Source organism: Eurosta solidaginis, chromosome 5, assembly GCF_040869045.1.
Source record: "Eurosta solidaginis isolate ZX-2024a chromosome 5, ASM4086904v1, whole genome shotgun sequence".
Classification (NCBI taxonomy): Eukaryota; Metazoa; Arthropoda; class Insecta; order Diptera; family Tephritidae; genus Eurosta; species Eurosta solidaginis.
The window spans coordinates 29,900,600-29,925,733 of record NC_090323.1 but is presented as its reverse complement, the minus strand read 5'-3'; the positions used below and the strand labels follow the sequence as shown (position 1 = coordinate 29,925,733).

The 25,134-nt window shown below is 40.0% G+C and overlaps 3 protein-coding genes across 4 annotated transcripts in view; 2 read left to right on the top strand and 1 right to left on the bottom strand.

Annotated features, from left to right (window-relative positions):
* The window catches only part of LOC137254449 (uncharacterized), a 447,929-nt gene that overhangs the window by 294,958 nt on the left and 127,837 nt on the right, over positions 1-25,134 (bottom strand). The gene's annotated exons all lie outside the window — the stretch shown is intronic.
* Positions 1,240-2,806, top strand: LOC137252447 (collagenase-like). The gene is made up of 2 exons (XM_067788149.1): positions 1,240-1,675; positions 1,808-2,806. Exons 1-2 carry the CDS (start codon positions 1,416-1,418, stop codon positions 2,394-2,396), a joined length of 849 nt encoding a protein of 282 aa, XP_067644250.1. The 5' UTR covers positions 1,240-1,415; the 3' UTR covers positions 2,397-2,806.
* The window catches only part of LOC137252714 (serine protease 3-like), a 59,903-nt gene continuing 39,802 nt past the window's right edge, over positions 5,034-25,134 (top strand). Inside the window, exons 1-2 of the mRNA XM_067788765.1 lie at positions 5,034-5,243; positions 5,305-5,507. Of these exons, the coding sequence (XP_067644866.1) occupies positions 5,034-5,243; positions 5,305-5,507 (413 nt within the window). The remainder of the gene's footprint in view (positions 5,244-5,304; positions 5,508-25,134) is intronic.

Here is a 25,134-nt window from a genome sequence, read left to right as displayed (position 1 = left end):
ACGAGGGTTAATATGCTTATTAGTGAGAATAAGCTGATGACGCACTTTCACACACGCGCGCATAGCCAGCGCAGGTAAACAATCTGCGCTGCAAGCAATATCGAATTGCTTCAGGTAACGAAATTGCAATTCATGGGAAGCGCCTCGTCAGCAATTAATAATTAAGTCAATGAAAATTTTAGGTTTAGTTTTAGCATTAGTTGTTTGAGATTGTCATTCTGTTTTTGGTTACGCTGGACTACTCATGGTAATTATACTATTAAGAAACTTGAAATCTGTTGTTTTATTTACTTACAGTGGAAAAAAGGACCTCCTCAAAAAAGAGGTCCTGAAAAAGTGATAGTGTAAAAAACAATAAGGAATTGTGTAGTGTGGTGTGTAGTGAGGAACTAAACAAAATTAAAAAACAATTTAAGGCTTGTACAGCCGATAAAAAATATTTGCGAAACCGCGTGGACCCTCCGGTTTATAATATTAGCTTAATTCTGCGATTCCCTTCGGGACTCTCCAGGGTATAAAAGCTCCTCTCCCTAGGAGAAGTTAAATTTTACTACGTCCTATCCTAATAGCCGGAGCGCTAATACAGGAATAATACGAAAATTAAAAAAAAAAACACGTAAAGTGAAAAAATTTTATAATTTTACTATGTCCTATCCTGATAGCCTAAAGGCCAATAAATTAATAATACAATAATTAAGAAAAACAGAGTGACAATCTCAAACAACTAATGCTAAAACTAAACCTAAAATTTTCATTGACTTAATTATTAATTGCTGACGAGGCGCTTCCCATGAATTGCAATTTCGTTACCTGAAGCAATTCGATATTGCTTGCAGCGCAGATCGTTAACTTGAAGAAATGCATCATTCGCTTGTTCTCACTAATAAGCATATTAACCCTCGTCTTAGCTTACATGTATATCTGTAGCTTATGCCTTTCTTATAGCCATATGCGTGTGTATGTGTAAGTAAGAACTTCTGGACTAAGCTGCCGGCTACATATATGTATGTGAATGGAATATTCTTTGTTGCCTTGCACATAAGTGTGGCTGCTTGTTTTAATGTGTACATGTACATAAGTAAGGCTGCTTGCTGTTTTTGTTGTTGTGATTATTTACTTACAGCATAGTGATGTTAATATTCGTCACAATAAGGTCACTGTTCTATTCTTTCTTGACCGATTGAAACTTTGGAATTAAGGTGAAAAGTTAAAATCTATCCGAAGTATCCTTAATTGATAGAAAATAAAAATCTCGCGTTTTGCGCAGCCAAATACCCATATACTATGAATTCCCAAAATACGCATTTATGACACAATATTGCAAACTATCCCATAGTACGCTATTGAACTATACTACAAATTAACCAAAATAGCCCGCGCTTTACTCAGTCTAAAATTGCTTGAACAGCAACAACATGAAATTGTTGATAGCTTTACCGCTCCTACTATGCATCGCCTCGGCGTTTGAAAACCGGGTATCTAGAAATACACAACGTGAACTCTTGGGGTCTATGGTAGCTGTAAGTCCACGTATAGGAAATGGTCAAACGGCTGCTGCTAATCAATTTCCTTATCAAGCTGGTTTGTTGTTATTTGATGGTGAAAATTGGGGCTTTTGTGGTGGATCTCTAATAAGCAAAGAATGGGTTCTGACGGCTGCTCATTGTACTTTAAAGTAAGTTTTGAATTATATGTACTGTATGTTTTAGGGTTTGAGACAATTGGCGAAAAGAAAAATTAATAAGTTAATCACCCAACAACGTACTGTCCATATGCAATCAGATCTAGTCAATCTTTTTAATTTCAGTGCTGTTCGTGGGCTCGTATACTTAGGCAGCATCACTCGGTTTGATCGCACTGTCCGCCTGGAGGTGGACAAATGTGACATTAAAGGTCATCCCGAATACGATATGGAAACTAAGATAAATGATATAGCTTTGATCAAAATTCCAGCTGTAAAATATTCAGCTGCCATTAAACCAGTGTCCCTACCAAAATGTTCTGCAAGCTATCCGACTTACGTTGATGAAACTGTAGTGGCTTCTGGATGGGGTCGTACCTCTGATACATCCACATCGTGTTCACCTGTTTTACAGTTCGCCAATTTAAAAGTGATCCCGAACGAAGTATGCGCTGAAGAATACGGTTCAATTAAGATCGGTTCCGGAATGGTCTGTACTTCCACTGTCAATCGTATTGGAATTTGTGTTGGTGATTCTGGTGGCCCATTGGTGTTGGCATCTTCAAAGCGTCAAATTGGTATTATATCTTTTTATTCACACAAAGGATGTGAAAGTGATTCACCAGCTGGACATACTCGTGTCACTTCCTACTTGGATTGGATTCAAGCAAATACGGGGCTCAGGCTTAATAAAAATAAGTGGTTGTGTTTCTAAAAAATATGATCTCAAAATTATTAATTATAAGTATAAATTATAAAAAATAATTAATCTGACAGGGTTGAGTCATCACGGCACCCTTGCATATATATCTGGCTTCTCGGCGTAACCGAAAAAGTCACATTTTTCTCGAAATTGAAGTACTTAGTGCGCGGTCGTTAACTAAATGGTGGAGAGAAAAAATCCCTCCAATGTTTATCTTCTGAGAAATTTTTTTTTAGTGTTTATTTCATATTTTGCTTGCGTGTGGCGAATAAAAATATGGCTTAGAAGTACAATGACAAATTCAGTAGTAAGGGGCATTCCATGGAAAATCATTAATTTTCGCCGAACTGCTTTCCTTATTAATATATTTTAAATGTGTACTTAAGTGGAAGAATTTAAAATTAATATTTTTTTAAATAAAAAAAAACGGTATAGAAAATTTAATTGAAAAATCAAATAGTTCTCAAAAACTCCTTAGCAACCTTTTTACTATACCTTCATATTAATTAACTGAAAAAATGAACTTTATTTCTGTACATGGACCAAGCCTGTACCTGGAATATGTATATGAAGATAAGTAAACTGGAGTAAATGGCCAGAAGAGAATTTAGGCCCAGTTTCTCTTCTGATTTACGTCGTGCTCCTTTTAATGTTTCCTAAACATTGATGGGACTGGTCCTACAGATGAATTTTCACTGAGAAAATTTTTATTGCTGAAATATACTCGAAATCACTGCCGAGGGGCGATTCCGCTTAGAAAAAGTTTTCTAGTTGAGAAAACTTGATTCTGAATTTTTGAAATTGCTTGACCCTGGGATTGAACCCAGGATTTTTGGAGGAGGTGAAGCACACTACAATATATAGTTTAGAGGAAATGGAAATTGGAAAAGTGCACATCTGTCCCGTAAAAACAATTTACTTTTAAAAATTTTGTATTAATTTTTTTTTTGTTCGAATAAACGTTTTTAAATTTTGTTTGTTATTTTAACAAACTACTAGGCTGGCGAAAATCTTTGGGCTGAACCCTGCTCGAGGGTGCCGACTGGTATAGTCACTACAGTACCCCGCTACGGGAGTGCTAGCTAAGCTCAAGAATCAGTGCCATTAGTGCCTTAGTTCCTTAATAGCTCTGGCATATGGTAGTGGCTCTTGAACGTAGCCTCAATGTGGGGGCCGGACCGGTGGTGTTATGAATTGCCGTGCCGATGGCCAGCCTGGCTGGGGCCCCCTCAAATAGCCCAGTCGCTAACGGAGCCCTCTGGGAGGCAGGCCACACCCAGTTGTAATTTAGGCATTACCCCAGGTACTGCGGATCTCTGCCTGTGGTGGACGACCCCGTTCTCCGCAAATCGTGGGATTCACTTATGAATTGTAAAAACAAAAACAAATGTAACGAAGCCGGAACTCATAAAAAGACGGAAGGGGTAACACCCATCAATCTGGGAGCTCGTGCGATGCAGGGCCCCTCTACCAGGCGGCGCGGCTATTGCGGGTGGTGCGCAAAGACTTCAGGCGGCGCCGGAGTCTTTCATATCGCCCATCCTCTAGGGGAGCTTTGGGGGCGGCGACTGGACCCGCTGCCTCTGCTAGTAATCTTCTCGGTAGGTAGGAGGAGCTGGTAGCACGGGTGAGCGGCCCGCCGCCTGCCTCCGGCTACGCCAATGGCGTACACCCAGAAGAAGGATAGGCCACCTCCCTCACAGATACGCTGTAGGCATAGGCAGGTGGCTATAAGAATCCTGAAAAGGATGGCAAACGTCCCCAATTTGCTCTCTATGGCGTTGCCGGGGGTTTGATGAGTTAAGGGCGGAAATTGAGTGGGCGAAATCCATAGTGCCCGATTTTAAGAAGACTGCTCCGGTGAAGGAACAGGCCTCCGGTAAGCGCAACCATTCGATGGAGGTTGCGCAGAACGCTCCCAAGAGGTTTAGAGTCAAAGGCCCCTCATTCGCTGATGTTGCTAAAAGTAGCATCCTTGTGGGGGTCTTTGAACCTAATCCTGAGAAGGCGCAGGTCTTCAAAGACAAATGGGACTGGATAAGGGCCGAAATGGCCAGTTTTGCAGTCACCTTGGTAAGGGAGAACCCTGGACCTCCACCTGCTTGCAAAAAGGTGGGTTGGTACCAGGGGCAAGTTAAGTTGGTGGCCTGCTATGACCAGAGGTCAGCCGCCTTATATAAAAAGGCTGTGGCTAGGTTGGGTGAGTTCTACCCCCGTGCGATGCTCAGGGCTGCAGACTTTAAGGACATCCCCTCTAGGCCGAGAGCTACGGTCTGGATTCCATCGAAGCCGGATGATCCAAGGGAGTCCTTGAGGTCATAACGACCTTCAACCCGGAGCTACCTTGCTCTGGTTGGAGAGTTCTGACGCGTCAGGCGATACTCCTGCTCAACAAGGAGTCACTCCCTTTTTTGCAGCGCGCGGATGGCGCTATAAATTTGGTTTTGACACGGTGAAGGTCAAGGTGTACTCCAATGATTAAAGGCGGCCTATGATCCGGAGCTGGAGATAGAGCCTGAAAAAGCGGAGAGCGAGAAGGAAGAGGACGCAAAACCTAACAGGTTCAGTACGACAGATGACACGCTGGGTGCGTCTTCGCTCTCCTCGCAAACGCTGGACAGGCTCAGTGCTTACACTGGAGAGAAGCCAATGTCTGATGAAGACGGCGATTCGACAGTGGTGGAGGTGGTCGGTGCCGGCTTAGTGCGTGTCCTACAAATAAGCCTCCACTACTGTAAAGCAGCATCTGCTGCGCTGCTGCTCCAGTTTTCCAGTGGGGCGGCTGACATAGCCCTTATACAGGAGCCTTGGGTAGTAGGGCACAAGATGTGCGGGCTGAAGGCAGCAGGACTGACGTTGGTAAGTGGAGAGAGCTTGCATCTTGGTAAGATCTAATATAAATTTTCTTTTTCTTCCCCAGTTCAGCGACGAGGATGCTACAAATTTGATGTTGACGGTCGGTGGTACGGATGTTACACTGACGTCTTTCTACTTCCCCCATGAGGTGTCGGCTCCGACGGAGCTAGCCTGCCAGATAGCTCGGGATGCGAAGGATTCACTATTACTAGCGGGAGATGCCAATGCGCACCACGAAGCGTGGGGCAGAGGACACGAACGAGAGGGGTGAGTCACTCTTTGATTTTGTTATTTATCATAACTTTAAGATTGCAATGGGGGTTCGGTACCCACGTTTGTTACTAGGAGCAGACAGGAGGTTCTAGACGTCACCCTGATCTCGGGCAGCGGGGAATCCTTGATAAAAAACTGGATGGTGCTTGAAGACCACTCTTTTTCAGATCATAGATTTGTTCGCTTCGACCTTGGCGGGGTGGCGCTCAGAACTGGTTGGCACAGAAACCTAAAAAACGCCAATTGGCGTATTTATAGTGAGGAGCTTCAAAAGAGCTTCTCAGGATCTAGTTTTCATATTCCCCAGAACTCTGCAGAGCTGGATAATATGGTTTACTTGTATACGAAGGCTTGCGGGGAGGCTCTTAATAGAGCCTGCCCTAGGAAGAAATCTAGGGGTAAAACCAAACCACCATGGTGGAACGCGGACCTTTACAATTTATGCAAGGCTTGTCGGAAAGCACTCAATCTTGCTAAAGCCTCCAGGGAGGCTGAAAAATGCGATGCATACAAAATGATGCTCGGGGATTATAAGAAACTGCTAAGGTCGTCGTAGAGGAGCTCCTGTGAGACGGTGTCTGAGGGATCCAGGCTCAGAAAGGTGCTATCTGGTACTCCAAAGTGTCCCTGGATGCCTGCAAGGATCTGATGGGACATGGACGGATTCGGCAGTGAGCACTCTACGCCTGCTCCTGAGTACGCACTTTCCAGGCGGTAATGATCAAGAAATGAATTGGAGGGAAACTCATACAGGTGAACCGTTTGAGGGGAAGCTCATTACTATGAGGTTAAATGACTATGAAGTTAAATGGGCTATAATGCCGTTCAAGCCCTTCAAAGCACCAGGGCTGGAGTGATTGGCCCTGGTACAACTCCAGCAAATAATCGAGATGAGCTCTTTGTGGTTGTGTAACATCTTCAAAGGAGTTTGTGCTCTTAACCATATTCCACGGGGTTGGAACGATTGAAGAGACAGACTTTCTCCACTTCTATGGGTTGCCAAACTTAATGAGCTCTTGGTTTTTCTTGAGAAGGACGGATGCAGCAAGGCAATCGCATATGCAGATGACGTCGCGCTTTTAGTGGGAAGTTTCCGCAGACACTATGCGATGTAATGCAAACTAAGCTGAGACTGGTGGGGGACTGGACCAGGAGTAAAAGTCTATTGGTAAATTCAGCCAAAACTGAACTGGTTTTGTTCACTAGGAAATATAATATTCCTGTGTTGCAGCTGCCGGTGCTAGCGGGTACGACCCTGACGCTTAGGGACTCTGCCAAATACCTAGGAGCAATTTTTGATAGGTGGCACTGTACAGATGTAAGGGAGCTATTGCACGAAGATGGGGACTATCGCCGGATATTACCCTGTGGCTCTACACTGCTGTGGTTAGACCAATCCTTCTATATGGGGCTTTGGTCTGGTGGACGATCTTAGATACAAAATCGAACCTACGAGTATTCCAGAAGGTACAAAGAAGTGCTCTAGTCTGCGTGGCGGGCGCTCTACGCACCACCCCTGCGGAGGCGCTAGATACTCTTTTTAATGTGTTGCCAATAGATTTAATGGCCAAGCAATGTGCGGCCTTTTCCGCTCTACGGCTCCGGGAGTTATCCGGCTGGAGAGATAATGTGGTTGGCCATGCAGCCATCCTTAAGAATCTGGATTCGCCTTCGTCGGACTATTGCGCTCCGACTGCATTTTTCGATATGAAGTACGAGGTTGTTATCCCGGATAGGGATTATTGGTCGAAGGAGCCGCCGCACCTAAGCGATAGGCTGCAGATTTATACTGACGGCTCCAAACTGGATAAAAAGGTGGGCAGCGGGGTCTTTGCACCTCAACTGGGGTGGAACATATCCTTTAGCCTACCCGATCATTGCAACGTCTTCCAGGCGGAGGTGGCTGCTATAACTGAGGCCGTTGATCACCTGAGGAATGCTGTTGACGGCTATAATAAAATTTGTATTTACTCTGACAGCCAGGCTGCACTAAAAGCGCTTGTATCGGTCACATGTAAGTCTAAGATAGTGAGGAAGTGCCGCAAATCTCTTAACGAGATCGCTGAGCAAACTTCCCTCAGTCTGGTATGGGTGCCTGGACACTCGGAAATACCGGGCAATGAGATGGCTGACAAACTTGCAAGAGGGGGCACATTCGTTCTGCTTTCTTCGTCCTAGAAGGGGTTGAGCATGCCGCTCCCTACCTGCAAGCTCACTTTGAAAGGAATTTTCCTTAGGGAAGCGGGTGTGAGATGGAGCAATCTCGTATCCTGCTACCACACTAAGCTCGTGTGGCCTGAATGGGACGCGAGACGTACAAGAAGTCTCCTTCTTCTTAGAAGGGGGGACATATCTCTGGTGGTTGGACTTTTAACCGGCCACATAGCAATCGGGAAGCATGCACAACGGCTGGGTGCTCCTTATGATGATTACTGCAGGAGCTGCAAAGACGAAGAGGAGATAGAAACAGTCAAGCATTTTCTGCGCGACTGTCCTGCGCTTTGGCGCAAGAGGAAGCAATCTCTGGGATCTCCTTTCTTTGACGATCTTTGTGATCTGGCTAAGTTGGAACCTAAGAAATTCCTGACATTTGGTGAATCGACCTGTTGTTTTGAGTAGGGCAGAGATCCACGTGGTACCACAATGGGACCTTTCGGGCCTAAGTGCTCTGGTACTCGCACCGATGGCCACTGTAACCTAACCTAACCTAACAATCTGATATAACTACTATGTTGCTATTGTTTTTTGTTAATATTAATAATTTTGCTGAAGTTTCACATGACTTACTGGTGTCCCGTACAAACGGATGCTTTTTGCTATTTTTCACGCACAAATATAAATATTTCAAGAGCAGGTTTCTATTTTTATTTGCACATGTAATATGCAATTCTAATGCACTAAAAACATTGTCTGAAAAAGTTATAGTTTTTCTTTACTTAAGACCCAAAAATTAAAAAAAATTTGTACGATTTGTCCCCTACCAACCGTGGAAGGCTCCAGTATCAATTATTGTGAAGAGCGGGTTTAATGTTATCAACATCGCTAGGTGCTCAACGCTGCCTCTATTTAAGAAGACGTAGATGACTTCTAATTTTCAGCTGTGCTTAAATAAATATTTTCCCGAGTTCAAGTGACTGTTATTGATTGTTGAAATTATGTCTACATTGCAAGTTTCATGAGTTCAGATATTATAAATCTTATGTTTGTCGTTTCTATACCTTTCATGAAAATGAATTGGTATATTTAGTTTTCAACGATTCTCAAAATTGTAAGTCTTTAAAAAAGACGCGATAGACCCATCAATAAGTATACCGAAATGATCAGGATGACGAGCTGAGTTAATTTAGCCATATCCGTCTGTCCATCCGTCCATCAGTTCGTCCGTCTGTCTGTCGGTATCGGAACTAACCAGATCGAACCACTATAGCATATATCCCATCACTATGCTGTTAGTAAATAATCCTAACAACAAAAACAGCAAGCAGCCACACTTATGTACATATACACATTACAGCAAGCAGCCACACTTATGTGCAAGGCAACGAAAAATAGTATATTCACAAACATATATGTAGCCGGCAGCTAAGAGCAGAAGTTGTTACTCACACATACATATCCATATGGCTAGAAAAAAATCATAAACTACAGATATACATGTATATAGCTAAATAACTAAGAATGAGTTACAATCGTTCTAGAAGGCGTGCTCGAGAAGCGTCCTAAGCTGAGACGAGCGAAGGAGGTAACCGAGAGTATAAAAGCAGCGCAAACTGAAGAATCAGTAATCGGTTTGATTTAAACACGCTATTAGTGAAGTATAATTGTGAGGTACTATTCCCAAAGTAGTCTAAATAGTTACAGACCATTAAGCAATATTGAATATTGGAGTTGTTTATTCGACAGTTCAGTGATTCGAACGTTAGCAGAAGGTGTATAATTATCAGGAATTTCCCAAATTCATTACAATACATATAGAGATGTACTACATACCCACACGTAAGAGTAACAAAAAGTATAGAGGGAGTAGTGAAAATCCAACATTTTTTAACTCCTACTCCAGAAATCCTATCTCATTAATGTCCGTACCTCCTGCCTTTCCCTGCGGTATACAGTGTTGATCCGGTAACAAACAGATCCACAAACTTTCAGATCCCTGTAGCGGTTTGCGGCCACTGCAACCGCGTCAGCTTTTACATTGACAGCCAATCAACAATTAAGGCAATAATCTCGCATTAATACAGATTTAGTCTTGTCGAATTCTGACTAAAAAGCTTCAAAAATAGCTCTTGTAAAAGAATTTGTTTGGATACCAGTTCAATACTGATTCGTCATTCGTACAGTGATAGCATATCTATATTTATTGATGGGACAGGATTAACAATTTTTATTTAATGCAGTATCAATAGTTGTGGGTGATCGAGCCATAGATTTCCTTACGTGTGGTGAAAGTTGCGAACGCCTGAAAGGACTTGTGCCTTAAAGGGGTATACAAGGAGTTCTGGCTTACCTCAATAAGCATAACAATTTTGTGCCGGTAGATTTTAGAAAATTGTAAAGTCTAGTAACAAAATAATTTGTTTGAGAATTACTTCTTGGCTGTGGTGCATCACCACCACTAACAGTTCATTCACCAGAACCCGTTATTCACCACTTGTTAGGTCATTGCTCCCAAAAATTCACCAAAGAAAATCAAAGTATAAGAAGCTTCATGATAAAGAATAGTGGGTTAAACTGCTGATAGACGAACGAAAGTCCGAAATTAACTGCCTCGATCGCAATTAATTTGAAGATAATCCCCATAGTTAATTCTTAAGATCTAAGAGAATTAGTGGAATTTTCGCTAACAACACTGGCGAAAACAACAGAATTGCACCTCGCATCATAACAAGAGAATTCCCCCTCGTTTGTCAGCTACATAGTTTGCACAGCTGAAAACCGTGGTGAAATTCGCATACGCCTGAAAGTCTAAAAGAATCGTGGTGAAAGTCGCGTACGCCTAAAAGTATGCAAGGACGTGCATTGAGTTGGGCCTTCAACGAGGTGGAATTCTACAGTGCCTGCAACACTCAGGAGGCTAGCCATGAAGGTATGGCCTAATCTTCTAAATAGTTCGACTTGTGCGCTACGTAGCTCAAATTTTTTGATCAAACATTGCACTGTCACCGATTTTTAAACTATATTTCAGGTTTCAAGTCTCTAGATATCCAGGAAGATAGTTAAAAATCGATTGGAAGATTCCCAATTTAAAACTAGTTTTCTCAATAACTCGATCCATGTGCCACCTAGCGGAATTTTTTTGATAAAATATTGCATTTTCACCGGGTTCTGACTTACGCCCAAGTTTCATGTCTCTAGCTCATGGGGAAGTTACCTAAAAATCGATCGCAAGATTCCCCCCATTTTTAAAGGATTTGCAGTTATCTTGACTAGCGCGCCACCTGGCGGAACTTTGTTTTCTATAAGTTGTATTGTCACCGGGCCTCTAACTAAGTGCCAAGTTTCAAGTCTCTAGGTAACCGGAAAGTTACTTAAAAATGGATTGAAAGATTCCCAAATTAAAATTTGTTTTCTTACTATCTCGATCCGCGTGCCACCTAGCTTTCTTTGATGAAATGTTGCATTGTAAGCGGGTTCTGACACACGGCCCAAGTTTCAAGTCTCTAGCTCACCGGCAAGTTACTCAAAAATCGACCGCAAGATTCCCCTCGTTCTTCAGGGATTTGTAGTTATCTCAATTAGCACGCCACCTAGCGGAACTTTGTTTCCTATAAATTTTATTGTCACCGGGTCCCGAACTATGTGCCAAGTTTCAAGTCTCTAGGTAACCGGGAAGTTAGTTAAAAGTGGATTGAAAATTTCCCAAATTAAAAGTAATTTTCCTAATATCTCGATCCATGCGCCACCTAGCGGATTTTTTTTGATAGAATATTACATTGTCACCGGGTTCAGACTCCGGCCCAAGTTTCAAGTATCTGGCTCACCGGGAAGTTACTTAAAAATCGATCGCAAGATTCCCTGTATTTTTTCAGGGACTTTCAGGGATTTTCGTTTATCTCGATTCGTCTGCTACCACGAATTGTAGTGCCATCGACTGGCAAACCATGTGCTAAGTTTCAAGTCTCTGGATCACCGAGAAGCAAAATTTCCATTTCAAAACTAATTTTCTGTATATCTCTATCCGTGAGCCACCTAGCGGATTTTTTCACTTGCATTTTAAAGTCCCCCAGATCTGAACTATGTTCTAAGTATCAAGTGTCTAGCTCAACGGGAAGTTACCGAAAAAGAGTTCTCCGTGGGTAAAAAATTCGTATGGAAATGAGGGGACAAACATGAAAGGGACTTGACATAAAGGTAGTAAAAAGGGCGCCGAAGTTTACCCCGTAGTCGTCCCACTTAGATTGAGCGAGATTAAGAGAAGGCGATAGTTGCACATGATCAACCAAACGGAAAAGGCGTGGGCCCAAGCCCATGGCTGTAAAGTCTCGAAGACCATGTGTAGGTCTTACAACATTAGACTAACAAAGTTACTCCTATCAATAAAAGCAGAGGACTGTGTCTCATGACGGGTATTCCGACCGGATACTGCCTTTTGGCGTCACATGCCTTTAAATTAGGCTTGGTCAGTGATAGCAAATGTAAAAAGTGCGGGTTGGAGAAGAAAACGATTGAGCACGTTTTGCGCTCGTGCCCTGCACTTGCCAGGCTAAGATTCAGCTATTAGGAGTGTTACAGCCATCAGATTTAGAAGCAGGAAGTGACATAAGTCCTTGAAAGCTGCTAGTATTTTCCAAGGGGACGGAGTTAATTTATAACATAGGTTCTCGTTTTTGATTGGCTTTTTCAGTTTGGTCGTAAAATAAACTTCTAGCAACACTACGGACTCATTCAGTCTAAGCCAGGTCCTCATGGACGGCCAGTTCAACCAAACCTAACCTCCATCCCACTCTCTTCCCCTTTTCTTTATCATTATCTATACTCCGTCTTTCAAGCTTCATCTAGCTCTATCTATTTCTCAGTCTATTTCTCCTTCCATCGTTTTTCTTCTCTCTAGCTCATTATACTCAGTTGAGCAGAGCTCACAGAGTATATTAACTTTGATTTGATAACGGTTGCTTGTACAGGTATAAAGGAATCGAGATAGATATAGACTTCCATATATCAAAATCATCAGGATCGAAAAAAATTTGATTGAGCCATGTCCGTCCGTCCGTCCGTTAACACGATAACTTGAGTAAATTTTGAGATATCTTGATGAAATCGTAGTTTCCTGAGCACTCATCTCAGATCGCTATTTAAAATGAACGATATCGAACTATAACCACGCCCAATTTTTCGATATCGAAAATTTTGAAAAACCGAAAAAGTGCGATAATTCATTACCAAAGACGGATAAAGATATGAAACTTGGTAGGTGAGTTGAAACTATGACGCAAATTAGAAAATTAGTAAAATTTTTGACAATGGGCGTGCCGCGGCCCACTCCTCAAAGAAGGTAATTTAAAAGTTTTGCAAGCTGTAATTTGGCAGTCGTTGAAGATATCATGTTGAAATTTGGCAGGAACGTTACCCCTATTAGTATATGTATGCTTAATAAAAATTAGCAAAATCGGAGAACGACCACGCCCAATTTAAAAAAAAAATTTTTTTTAAGTAAAATTTTAACAAAAAGTTGAATATCTTTACAGTAGATAAGTAAATTATGTCAACATTCAACTCCAGTAATGATATGTGCAACAAAATACAAAAATAAAAGAAAATTTCAAAATGGGCGCGGCTCCGCCCTTTTTCATTTAATTTTTCTAGGATACTTTTAATGCCATAAGTCGAACAAAAATTTACCAATCCTTGTGAAATTTGGTAGGGGCTTAGATTCTAGGACGATACCTTATTCCTGTGAAAAAGGCCGAAATCGGTTGAAGTCACGCCCAGTTTTTATACACATTCGACTGTCTGTCCTTCCGCTCGGCCGATAACTTGTGCAAAAATCGATATATCTTTACTAAACTCAGTTCACGTACTTATCCGAACTCACTTTGAATTGGTATAAAAATGGCCGAAATCCGACTATGACCACGCCCACTTTTTCGATATCGAAAATTACGAAAAATGAAAAAAAATCCATAATTCTATACCAAATACGAAAAAAGGAATGAAACATGGTAATTGGATTGGTTTATTGACGCAAAATATAACTTTAGAAAAAACTTTGTAAAATGGGTGTGACACCTACCATATTAAGTAGAAAAAAATGAAAAAGTTCTGCAGGGCGAAATAAAAACACTTGAAATCTTGGCAGGAATACAGTTCATGGTATTGCATATATAAATAAATTAGCGGTATCCAACAAATGAAGTTCTGGGTCACCCTGGTCCACATTTTGGTCTATATCTGGAAAACGCCTTCACATATACAACTACCACCCTTCCCTTTAAAAACTCTCATTAACCTTTAATTTGATACCCATATCGTATAAACACATTCTAGAGTCACCCCTGATCCACCTTTATGGCGATATCTCGAAAAGGCGTCCACCTATGGAACTAAGGACCACTCCCTTTTAAAATACTCATTAACACCTTTCATTTGACACCCATATCGTACAAACAAATTCTAGGGTCATCCCTGGTCCACCTTTATGGCGATATCTCGAAACGGCGTCCACCTATATAACTATGGCCCACTCCCTCATAAAATACTCTTTAATGCCTTTCATTTGATACACATGTCAGACAAACACATTCCAAGGTTACCCTCGGTTCATATTCCTACATGGTTATTTTCCCTTATGTTGTCACTATAGCCCTCAACTGAGTATGTAATGTTCGGTTACACCCGAACTTAACCTTCCTTACTTGTTTTATGCTTATCCATCCCTTATTCCCGGCCACAGACTAGGGTTGCCAGATTTTTATTTCGGGTTCCCGGGACAAGCCTCAAATTTGAGCCAAATTCCCGGGATTTTTTAAAATTTCCCGGGAAATTTGAAAAATAAGAAACACCTATATATTTGTATGGGTTGCTCATTTCGGCGAAATAATTTTTAGATAGAATTAAACTCTTTAAACTCAAACAAATATTTTTATGAAACAGGCTAATAATTAATACGCTTACTGTGTTTAATGCGAATTCAATATTCTATGGATTCATTTTGCTAAGTTTATTTTTGAAACACAACACTTATAAATAAAAAAAAAAAAAATGAATATTTAGTTGTGCGATATGTCAAACATTGACAATATTCAGAACCACAGTAGGGATGAATTTTTCTTCTTTACAGAGTTGCATGCAATATGCTAATGACGTGAATACAATCGAAGCCGCAAATATGGCCATGTTTCGTAGCAGATTACAGTTTATTAATTTTGATATTAGCTGTGTTTTATTTTACTTCTGTATACGTTTACGCTTAAACTTTATATGGACTGCTAAGCGACAAACTTTAAATACACCTCTGAAATTGCTGCGCATAAAATTTGTCCTACTAAATTTCAATACGCATTATACTCAGATGTAACTGAAAAATGTGTTTATGTTTCACCCTCTACACTAATTCTAAATGTTATACCCTATGGCCATCAGAGGGTTGTGTCTCAGCTTTTCGGTAAACCCTGTGATGTAGCTAGTTATTTAACCTCTGCTGCTAGATGGGTCTGCTAAGCATTATCTAAGCGAGGATAAGCGTTTTTTTACGCGCCAACGTAAACGTATACGCGTACGTAAAAAAACACGGCTATTGTGAAAATGCCGGAACATAGCATTTCCCGACGGGACACTTTAAAATTTGTCAAAAATAGGGATGTCCCGGCCAATACGTGACATTTGGCAACGCTACCACAGACCCAGTCTCAATCACAGCCCAAGTCCCAGTGTTAGTTCCAGTCCCAGTCCCGGAGGGTTGTAGGTATAAAAAGTTTTGCCAAAAAAAATTAAGAGTTCGGTGTTCACAAAAATTCATGAAAATATGTTGAGCCGTTTCGAAGGAATACAACCACAAACACAGTGACACGGGAATTTTATATATAAGGTCACTGTTCTGTTCTTTCTAGACCGAAGTTAAGTTGAAAAGTTAAAATCTATCCGAAGTACCCATAATCGATAGAAAACAAAAATCTCGCTTGTTGCGCAGCCAAAAAACTCATGTACTGTGAATTGCCGAAATATATGCATTTATGACAAAATATTGCAAACTATCCCATAGTACGCTATTGAACTCTACTACAAATAAACCAAAACAGGCTATGCTTTAAGCTGGAGACATTGGTGCTTTATCGGTAACCGTATCGGTAACCTTATAACAGCTGATTCGACCTATCTTATGAGAATCAATGCAATCGATTATTGGTGCCGCTAAGGTCGTAACCGTATCGTAGCCAACCAATTGGATTTTGGTTTACCGTCGTAACGATAAACAGCTGATTACGTTAGGGATACGGATACAGCGATACGACATACGGCACCAATGACTCCGACTTTAGTCAGTCTAAATTTGCTTGAACAGCAGCAACATGAAATTGTTGATAGCTCTGTCGCTCCTACTACGCATCGCCTCGGCGTTTGAAATTCGGGGATCTAGAAATACACAACGTGGACGCTTGGGGTCTATGGAGCAAAAGGTAGCTGTAAGTCCATGTATAGCAAAAGTTGGAACGGCTGCTGCTAATGAATTTCCTTATCAAGCTGGTTTGTCGTCATTTGATGGTGAAAATTGGGGCTTTAGTGGTGGATCTCTAATAAGCAATGAATGGGTGCTGACGGCTGCTCATTGTACTTTAAAGTAGGTTTTGAATAATATGTACTGTATATTTTAAGGTGTGAGATAATTGGCGAAAAGAAAAATTAATAAGTTAGTCACCCAATAACGTACTGTCCATACGCAATCACATCTAGTAAATTCTTTCAATTTCAGTTCTGTTAGTGTGATCGTATACTTAGGCAGCCTCACTCGGTTATTTATTTATTTATTTGGATTAAAGTCGACACAGACACAATGCGGTCGACTACTAAGATATATAAAACATAAAATTAATGTTACAATTAAAAATAATTAAATTCAACCATACATATGAAAGAAAGTACAAAATATTAGGCCAGACGTGACAGTATTGAATTATGCAACGCGGAAAACGATCATTCAAAACTGATGCAGTTATACAAGTTGTTGTATTGCGAACACCAGCTTCGCAGTGGATTATTTTTGGCAACATTTTGCCGGCAAAGTGGTAAATAAAAAGGCACAAAGTGCCTAGACGTTCTACCAGGAACAACAAAATTTAGTCGACTAACAAGATCAGATGAGTCGATCTCGCCCATAATGAGCTTGTGAATGAACATTGCCTGAGTAAAGTTCTTCGATTTTCTAAAGTTAGCAGATTTATAAGGAGAAGCCTATTTCTATATGGTGGCAAATGCACTCTAGAATCCCAGTTAAGACCACGTAGTGCAAATATAATGAATTGCTTCTGTACTGACTCAATAGGCTTTATAAAGTTTTGATACCCTGGGCACAAGACACACGAACAATACTCTAAGACTGGTCGTACCAACGATCTGTAGAGGGTCTTAGTCAGATACGGATCATTAAACTCCTTAGCCATCGCTTCACAAAACCGAGTTTACCCGTTGCTTTGCTTACCACTGATGAAATCTGCGTATTAAAAGTCAGTTTAGGATCAAAAAGAACGCCTAGATCACTTACGACAGATATACGCTTCAAAGGCGTGCTGTTTAACGTATACGATGTCAAACTTGGCTTCACTAGGTGAAATGTCATTAGTTTGCACTTCGAGCAATTCAAAACTAGTAAATTTGCAGTACATCAGCATTGAAATGAGTCCAAGTCTGCCTGAAGAGACTCCACACAGGAAGACTCCGAAGGCAAGTATGAGTAACAAAGTTTAACATCATCCGCATAAATAAGAGTTCGGGAATGTATGAGAGTTTGTGGTAAGTCAGTTATAAACAAGGTAAAAATCAAGGAACAAAAAACACAAGGAAAGCTAGACGTCGGAAGGCTTCAATCACAACAGACTGCCAATGATTTCGCAACTCGACTCTCACACCTGCTCTCTGAGAGCACATCTCATCCTGAAGGAATACAGGAGCAGTGGGAGCATATCCCCAAAGCACTTCGTACTGCCGCCGAGGAAAAAATTGGTTACCGGCGGCCTTGAAACAACAACTGGTATGATGAAGAATGCCGCGTTGCAACCGAAAGAAAAGACGCTGCCTACAGGGCTACGCTATCGCGAGTTGAAAAGGGAAGCGAGACGCCTTTTCAGGAACGCCCGAAAATTTTACCAAAAAATACGGCGACAGACGGAAGGTTTTAAGACCGGGGCAAACTCCTGTAGGAACGAAAACGGCGACCTTGTAACTGATGTCCAGAGAGTGCTTAGATTATGGAGGGAATACTTCTCTGCTCTCCTAAATGGAGGCAGCAATTCACCGCGCAGAGATGGAGAACCCGATCCCGCAATCGATGATGATGGAATATATATCCCCCCTCCCGATTATGAGGAAGTTAGAATAGCAATAACCAGACAAACAACAAGGCCGTGGGCGCTCATGGATTGCCTGCGGAGCTATTTAAGTACGGCGGCGAGGAGTTGGTAAGGCGCATGCAGCAGCTTCTTAGCAAAATATGGGCGGACGAAAGCATGCCCGACGGTTGGAATCTAAGTGTTCTTTGCCCAGTCCACAAGAAGGGGGATACTGCAAAATGCACCAACTATCGTGGAATCAGCCTTCTTAATATCGCATATAAGGTCCTTTCAAGTGTATTGTGCGAAAGATTGAAGCCCACCGTGAACCGGCTGATTGGACCTTATTAGTGCGGCTTCAGACCTGGTAAATCTACCATCGACCAGATTTTCACAATGCGCCAAATCTTGGAAAAAACCCGTGAAAAGAGAATCGACACACATCAGCTCTTCGTCGACTTTAAAGCCGCCTTCGACAGCACGAAAAGGAGCTGCCTATATGCCGCTAAGTCTGAATTTGGTTTCCCCGCAAAACTTATACGGCTGTGCAAAATGACGTTGAGCAACACCATGAGCTCAGTCAGAATTGGGAAGGACCTCTCCGAGCCGTTCGAAACTAAACGAGGTTTCAGACAGGGTGACCCCCTATCGTGCGATTTCTTTAATTGGATGCTGGAGAAAATTATACTAGCTGCAGAACTTAACCGCACTGGAAAAATATACTATAAAAGCGTGCAATTACTGGCATATGCTGATGACATTGATATCATCGGCCTAAACACCCGCGCTGTTAGTTCTGCTTACTCCAAACTGGTAAAGAAAGCGGTAAAGATGGGTTTGATGGTGAATGAGGACAAAACGAAGTACCTGCTGTCATCGAGCAAAGAGTCAGCGCATACGCGCCTTGGCAACCACGCTACTGTTGGCAGCCATAATTTCGAAATAGTAAAAGACTTCGTTTATTTGGGAACCAGCATCAACACTAGCAACAACATCAGCACTGAAATCCAGCGAAGAATCAATCTTGCCAATAAATGCTACTTTGGACTAGGTAGGCAATTGAAAAGTAAAGTCCTCTCTCGGCGAACGAAAATCACACTCTACAAGTCACTTATGGTACCAGTCCTGCTATATGGGCAGAAGCATGGACCATGACAACAGCGATGAAGCGGCGTTGGGAGTGTTCGAGAGAAAAGTTCTTCGAAAGATTTATGGACCTCTACGCGTTGGCGATGGCGAGTACCGAAGAAGATTTAATGATGAGCTGTACGAGCTATACGCAGACATCAACATAGTCCAGCGAATTAAAACGCAGCGGCTGCGCTGGCTAGGCCATGTTATGCGAATGAATGATGATGCTCCGGCCAAGAAAGTGTTTCTATCGGAATCCGCCTATGGAAGCAGAGGTGGAAAACGATTTAAACTCCCTTGGTGTGACCAATTGGCGCCGGTTGGCGGAGCAAAGGAGCGACTGGCGCGCCTTGTTGGACGGCCATAACCGTTTAGACGGTTAAGCGCCAATTAAGTAAGTAAGTAAAAAGTAACGGACCCAAATGACTACCCTGAGGCACACCAGACGTTACATTAAGCAACCTAGAAAGACTGTTTTTAGACAAAACTTGTTGAGTCCGATTCGCGAGATAGTTTTCTAGCCATACAAGTAAATGTTTCGGAAATCCAAGTAAATCAAGTTTGTAAACTAAGAGCTCATGATTGACAGAGTCAAACGTTTTACTGAAGTCGGTATAGATCACATCCGTTTGCCTATTGTTTAAAAATCCATCCATTACAAAAGAAGTAAACTCTAGCAAGTTGGTAGTAGTTGATCTACGCTGCACATAACCATGCTGGCAGTGCGATAATATGGAGCTACATATGTGTTGAAGTCGACATGTAATTATTCGCTCAAATGTTTTGACAATAGCTGAAAGCTTAGCTATACCTCTATAGTTCTCGATACTAGACCTACTACCTTTTTTGTGCAAAGGTATAATAAATGATTTCTTCCAAATCGATGGAAAAGTGGCAGATACCATAGATAATTGGAATAATTTATGTATCGGCTCAGATAAGTTAACTGCACAGTATTTGAGTGCACAACTATATATATAACTGCTTGTGTTGGGGAGAGGAGGATTGGCGGCTCGGCATGGTTTTAGCCCGGCTGAGGCTCGTCGGCTTAGGGGCGCGGTTTTTGCCACGTCTCTTTGCCTCAGTTACATAGCAAAAAGGGTTCATGCCTAGATGTGGGTGTTTGTGCAAAAAAAAGGAAAAGAAATAGGAAAGCGGGAGAAATGGCCAGCCCTTGTCAGGTGTGGAGCTTTCCCACCCCTTCTGTTCACAAAAGTGTGAACAGCCTTGGACTCCACTATGGCTCCGTCATCCGAGTGGAGTCCCCTATTTCCTGACATCGTCCGTCACTAAGTCTTCAGTCCCTGTCCATCACTCCTACAACTATCTCAACTCACCTGCAACACTTGCCACAAGGGCAACACCTGCACCAACAAAGAAAAGAAACTGCCTGGCATACCTGTTGTCATTTCCCTATAGACTCAACCCATATAAATAAATATTCTGAGGATTTCTCTACAAATTTACAATAACTTCTTTATTCACAATTTTATTTCCAAAGAAAATCAAACATAGAACTATTAATAGGTACTTCTATTAAAACTTAAAATTCAATCAATTTAACCTTTAAAGTAATTTTAGTTTATTACCAAGTTTTAATTATCTTCCAAAATGTTATCCATAAAGTCTTGCAGCTACTCTATTACTAAATTTATTTTCTTTTCATTATTATTATTAATCTGTTTATATATATATATATATATATATATATATATATATATATATCTTTTTCTTCTCAATAAAAAAATTTTATTAAATTCGATTAATAAAATTAATAATAAGGTAATTTATTTTATCTCAAAATCTTTATGCATTATTTTTCCAGCAAAAGAAAAACCTCAAAAATTGGTACGCCCTAACGCCTATTCAGATATTTTCCTTGCACTTGCTCTAAGGCAAGCTTTCGCAAAAACCCTATTAACTTCTTAAAATATGTACATACGTGTGTACTCGCATATCTATTGAAAACAAGTAAAATTTGTATATAAGTATGTGGATTGTTGTTCAAACTCACCTCGCTTTGTCAACCGTGTTTGGTACCAAATGCGGCGTATAGCTGAAAGTGGAGGACAAAAAAAAAACATACAAAGCTACAAAGCAAAATTAGTATATGTACTTATTTGATCAGTGAGTAGGGCTTTGGCCGTGTGACCGCGATCAAGGACAATATTTGCCTTGATTTCGAACAACGTGGCGTGAACAAAAAAATTAAAAAGTAATAAAAAAAACTTTGGTTTGGCCCTTGGCCTAAAAGTGCAAAAAAAAATTTAACAAGTAAGAACGGGACTGTCTTCGGCTGTGCCGAAGACTTCATACCTTTCATGAATGGGGCTGAACAATGATCTTATCCCGTTCGTAATCTCCGAATAATCGGATGTATAAGATAAGAAATATATAGTGAACAGATCTGCATACCTTAACGATTTTTAAGATAAATATAAAATTAAAAACAGGAAGGTACTTTGTGTGAGGATGCAAAGTTTCTGGTTTTTTGTGGTCTGCGTGTAAAAACTATGACTGCGAATCACTTATTTCAACAATATATTGCGTAAACGTAACTATTTGATGAAATTTGATGAATTTTGAAGCTTCTAGCCGTAAAAAGGGGGCAAAAATTGAGTTTATATGGGGTATATAATATATGTATATACCACCGATCTCTATGATTTTTTCAGACAACAATATATGCTATACACGTAAGCATTTAGTGAAATTTGAACATATCTAAACAATTTTTAAGATAAATATAAAATAAAAAATAGGTAGGTAATCTGTGTGAGGATGCAAAGCTTCACGTTTTTTGTGGTCTGCATGTAAAAACTATGACTACGAATCACGTATTTCAAAAATATATGACGTAAACGTAACTATTTGATGAAATTTGATGAATTTTGAAGCTTCTAGCCGTAAAAAAGGGGCAAAAATGACAGTTTATATGAAGTATATAATATATATACCACCGATCTCTATGATTTTTTCAGACAACAATATATGCTATATACGTAAGCATATGGTGAAATTTGAAGCGTCTAGCTGTTAAAAAGGGGCAGAAATTGCGCAAAGTTTCTTAACTGAACAATCGGTTGTATGAGATATATACTATATATACCATCGATCTCAATGATTTTTTCAGACAACAATATATGCTATACACGTAAGCATTTGGTGAAAGTTGAAGCTTCTAGCTGTTAAAATGGGGAAGAAATTGCGCAAAGTTTCTTATCTGAACAATCGGTTGTATGGGATATATACTATATATACCACCGGTATCTATGATTTTCTCAGACAACAATATATGCTATACACGTAAGTATTTAGTGAAATTTGAACATATCTAAACGATTTTTAAGATAAATATAAAATAAAAAATAGGTAGGTAATCTGTGTGAGGATGCAAAGCTTCACGTTTTTTGTGGTCTGCATGTAAAAAGTATGACTACGAATCACGTATTTCAAAAATATATGACGTAACCGTAACTATTTGATGAAATTTGATGAATTTTGAAGCTTCTAGCCGTAAAAAAGGGGCAAAAATGAGAGTTTATGTGAAGTATATAATATATATACCACCGATCTCTATGATTTTTTCAGACAACAATATATGCTATATACGTAAGCATTTTGTGAAATTTGAAGCTTCTAGCTGTTAAAACGGGGCAGAAATTGCGCAAAGTTTCTTATCTGAACATTTGGTTGTATGAGATATATACTATATATACAACCGATCTCTATGATTTTTTCAGACAACAATATATGCTATATACTTAAGCATTTGCTGAAATTTGAAGCTTCTAGCTGTTAAAATGGGGTAGAAATTGCGAAAAGTTTCTTATCTGAACAATCGGTTGTGTGAGATATATACTATATATACAACCGATCTCTATGATTTTTTCAGACAACATAATATGCTATATACGTAGGCAATCGGTGAAATTTTAAGCTTATAGCTGTTAAAATGGGGTAGAAATTACGAAAAGTTCCTTATCTGAACAATCGGTTGTGGGGGATATATACTATATATACGACCGATCTCATCAATTTTTTCAGGCAACAATATGTGCAATATGCGAAAGTATATGGTGAAGTTTGAAGCTTCAATCTGTTAAATTGGGTAAGATATTACAAAAAACCCCTTTTTCTGAAAAATCGGTTGTATGGAGGATATATGCTATGTGGTCCGATCCGGTCGGTTCCGACAAATGTCTAATCGGACACCCAAATACACCCGCTCACCAAATTTTATCAAGATATCTCAAAAATTGAGGGACTAGTTTGCATACAAACAGACAGACGGACAGACGGACATGGCTAAATCAACTCAGCTCTTCAACCTGATTATTTCGGTATACTTAATGGTGGGTCTATCTATTTTCCTTTAAGGACTTACAATTTTCGGTTTCGTGACGAAATTAATATACCATTTCATTTCCATGAAAGGTATAAAAATAGGTAGGTAATCTGTGTGAGGATGCAAAGCTTCACGTTTTTTGTGGTCTGCATGTAAAAAGTATGACTACGAATCACGTATTTCAAAAATATATGACGTAAACGTAACTATTTGATGAAATTTGATGAATTTTGAAGCTTCTAGCCGTAAAAAAGGGGCAAAAATGAGAGTTTATATGAAGTATATAATATATATACCACCGATCTCTATGATTTTTTCAGACAACAATATATGCTATATACGTAAGCATTTTGTGAAATTTGAAGCTTCTAGCTGTTAAAATGGGGTAGAAATTGCGAAAAGTTTCTTATCTGAACAATCGGTTGTGTGAGATATATACTATATATACAACCGATCTCTATGATTTTTTCAGACAACAATATATGCTATATACGTAAGCAATCGGTGAAATTTTAAGCTTATAGCTGTTAAAATGGGGTAGAAATTGCGAAAAGTTTCTTATCTGAACAATCGGTTGTATGAGATATATACTATATATACAACCGATCTCTATGATTTTTTCAGACAACAGAATATGCTATATACTTAAGCATTTGCTGAAATTTGAAGCTTCTAGCTGTTAAAATGGGGTAGAAATTGCGAAAAGTTTCTTATCTGAACAATCGGTTGTGTGAGATATATACTATATATACAACCGATCTCTATGATTTTTTCAGACAACAATATATGCTATATACTTAAGCATTTGCTGAAATTTGAAGCTTCTAGCTGTTAAAATGGGGTAGAAATTGCGAAAAGTTTCTTATCTGAGCAATCGGTTGTGTGAGATATATACTATATATACAACCGATCTCTATGATTTTTTCAGACAACATAATATGCTATATACGTAGGCAATCGGTGAAATTTTAAGCTTATAGCTGTTAAAATGGGGTAGAAATTACGAAAAGTTCCTTATCTGAACAATCGGTTGTGGGGGATATATACTATATATACGACCGATCTCATCAATTTTTTCAGGCAACAATATGTGCAATATGCGAAAGTATATGGTGAAGTTTGAAGCTTCAATCTGTTAAATTGGGTAAGATATTACAAAAAACCCCTTTTTCTGAAAAATCGGTTGTATGGAGGATATATGCTATGTGGTCCGATCCGGTCGGTTCCGACAAATGTCTAATCGGACACCCAAATACACCCGCTCACCAAATTTTATCAAGATATCTCAAAAATTGAGGGACTAGTTTGCATACAAACAGACAGACGGACAGACGGACATGGCTAAATCAACTCAGCTCTTCAACCTGATTATTTCGGTATACTTAATGGTGGGTCTATCTATTTTCCTTTAAGGACTTACAATTTTCGGTTTCGTGACGAAATTAATATACCATTTCATTTCCATGAAAGGTATAAAAATAGGTAGGTAATCTGTGTGAGGATGCAAAGCTTCACGTTTTTTGTGGTCTGCATGTAAAAAGTATGACTACGAATCACGTATTTCAAAAATATATGACGTAAACGTAACTATTTGATGAAATTTGATGAATTTTGAAGCTTCTAGCCGTAAAAAAGGGGCAAAAATGAGAGTTTATATGAAGTA